The 2645-nt window shown below is 37.5% G+C and overlaps 1 protein-coding gene across 1 annotated transcript in view; it reads right to left on the bottom strand.

Moving 5' to 3' along the window:
- The window catches only part of LOC128381843 (uncharacterized), a 30554-nt gene extending 29655 nt beyond the window's left edge, over positions 1 to 899 (bottom strand). The window contains exons 1-2 of the mRNA XM_053341870.1: positions 753 to 899; positions 413 to 464 (exon numbers count right to left, since the gene is read on the bottom strand). Of these exons, the coding sequence (XP_053197845.1) occupies positions 413 to 464; positions 753 to 899 (199 nt within the window). The remainder of the gene's footprint in view (positions 1 to 412; positions 465 to 752) is intronic.
- Positions 900 to 2645: the final 1746 nt, after the last annotated feature.

Here is a 2645-nt window from a genome sequence, read left to right as displayed (position 1 = left end):
GACTTCAGCATATTGTAAAAGTTTAATCTCTAGAAACACAAAATGACTGCACCAATATGAAAAAAAACAACAAATATAGAAATAAAAAAGAAAATATTACAAATGAGCTGCTTCTCTTGTTGTGACAGCAGACAAAAATATTTAAATTCAAATAAACAGATCTGTTTTCTGCAGTATTTTATGAAAGCTGAAGTAGCTTCATGTCTGCTGGTTGTCTAAATGAACAAAATGTTTCCTACAGTAACACGATCACCACCAGAAAGTTCCAGTAGCTCCACTTTCTCTCTGAGTCAACAAAACATATTTAAAAGGAGAAATTCAACATTTTGGGGTAAATATACTTACGTGCTTTCTGTCTGAGAGTTAGAGGAGAAGATTAAAACCACTCATCTGTTCATCTTCACTGTGAGACCTTCAGGTACTTTCAGCACCATGGACAGCGGTCCAGACTCTGGACTGAAGAGCTTCAAGATTTAAAGGAATTACACAAACAAACAAGTCATTATTAGTATAAGTCCAATTAAATACACTGCAGGTGGATAACATAATTAATATTTATCATTCTTTTGTGGTTACACCATTTGACATTTTCAGGAGCATTCAGTCTTATTTTGATAAAAAAATGGTTCAAATGTCATAAAACCAACAAAAATACTAAATGTACATTTTAACAAACCTGATGCTGCTTTTAAAACTATTTTTTAACTTTTTTTTTTAATTGCTCATCTTGCTAACTCTTATTTGTCACTGACCCATATGTCATCATTGTCGAAGGCAGGCGGCGTTCCTGAAGGGACCGGAGTGCCGGCAGCAGATCCAGAAGGAGCCTCGATGTCGGAGCCAGAAACCAGATCAAGGTCAGGACCATCATCATCAGCTGAGTGAGCATGACCAGCCATGGCTAGGGACTCTCTTTATCCTCACATCTGAATTTAATGCATGATCTAACATGATAATCTTACAAATAAATAAATAAATAAGGGTAATTGATGAATTTCTTTATTTTTCTTTATAAATCGTTGGTTTGTAAAATGTCTTAAGTCAAAAAAGTGTGTGTCCTGACTTCCTAAAGCCTGACGTGATGCCTTCAGATTGCTTGTTTGCTTTGCTTGTCTGTTTGTGTGAGGAGACGGTTTATTGGTTGCCAATTAATTATCCATCATTTGACTAGTCAATTTGCAGCCCTTGCATTTTGCATTCTGTTAATAAGCAAGTTATTTCCTCAATTAATCTTGCTTAATTAATCATTCGGTCTATAAAAGGTGACTGTTATGTGGAGTGGAGCAGGTGGGCAAAAAATGTAGGAGACTGTGAGCAGAGCACAGCTGACGAATGACTCATTTATTTGGGTTTGAGTGCAGGCAGAGCCAAACTGAACACCGCAAAAGGATCCAAAACCAGAACTTAAATAGAAACTGAACTAATGAAACCACAAAGAACAGGTGACAGGACATCAGGCTGAGTGCAGGGCAGGTGTAGAGAGAAACAAACAAGAAGAAACACCAACACAAACATCATCCATAAGTCAGAGTCCACAATATAAACCATGCACAGACCTCTTCATATTTAAACCATCATTCATCAAACTGTCCTGCAGCTACACAGAGTGCACCAAGTCACACTGAGCAAACATCACTTCGGCATATATTACTGCTGACAAAAACATGAATAAATAAATCCGTCGAGCACAGAGGTCTGCATATTAAGGCTGCATGAAAAACAACATAAATCGAACAGCAAGACAGCTGCAGCTCTGAATAACATGAGCAGCGTTTCACTTCACTTGAGCACTTAGTTCCAGTGAGAGTCAATGTAGAGGGCAAGTGGCCTTTAAATATAGTCTGCAACCTCTTATCTGTCCTGATTCCCACTCAGTCCAGTATTAAAACAGGCAGAAACCGATGGAGGGAGACTCTTTTTGGTCACTGCTGTTATATATATTTGCTGTCTCACCCTCCGTTCTCCTCCCGGGTGATTTTAATATCCACATTGATGACACTGACTGTAAATCTGCCACAGTATATTCTTGGAACTGCGACAATGCTTCAACTTCACACAATACATCAACCCCTCCCCTCTCCTTCCCTCCTCTCCTCTCCCCCGCCTCACTGCCTCCATCACATCCTGGATCAGGGCTGCTCCTCTCTCTCCAGCTTCCACCTCCATGTCTCTGACCACTTGGCAATAATTATAGACATTGACATCTCTATTCGCTAAATATCCTTCAGGAAGCTTCAATCTATCTCCCCTCAGCCTCTTTCAGCCTCTCTTGCCTGCAGAGTTGTGAAGGTATTACTTTGGAAATGTAATAGATTACAGATGACTAGTAACTCTATTTGAAATGTTATAAGTAATGTAACTATTTCTATTACTTTTCTAATTTTCTAAAGTGTTCCCATTAAACACCAAAATCTAAGTTCAGCAGTTTTTCATGGATACTGACATGATTTATAAGGGAGATCATTTCTTATAAATCAACATTTATCTCTCATTGTAAAATGTATTCATTAGTTCATGTAGATTTTAGAATATAAAATAAAGATATTTGATGAATAAAGTGGGTTTAATTGGTACTGTGCTTCCATTTAAACCCACATCATGATTTATTTATTGAATATATGAAAAAATACTGATTTCAAAGAATT

Source organism: Scomber japonicus, chromosome 20 (genome assembly GCF_027409825.1).
Source record: "Scomber japonicus isolate fScoJap1 chromosome 20, fScoJap1.pri, whole genome shotgun sequence".
NCBI classification, from domain to species: domain Eukaryota; kingdom Metazoa; phylum Chordata; class Actinopteri; order Scombriformes; family Scombridae; genus Scomber; species Scomber japonicus.
The sequence above is the reverse complement of the archived record's forward strand: the minus strand, read 5'-3'. Positions and strand labels throughout refer to the sequence as shown.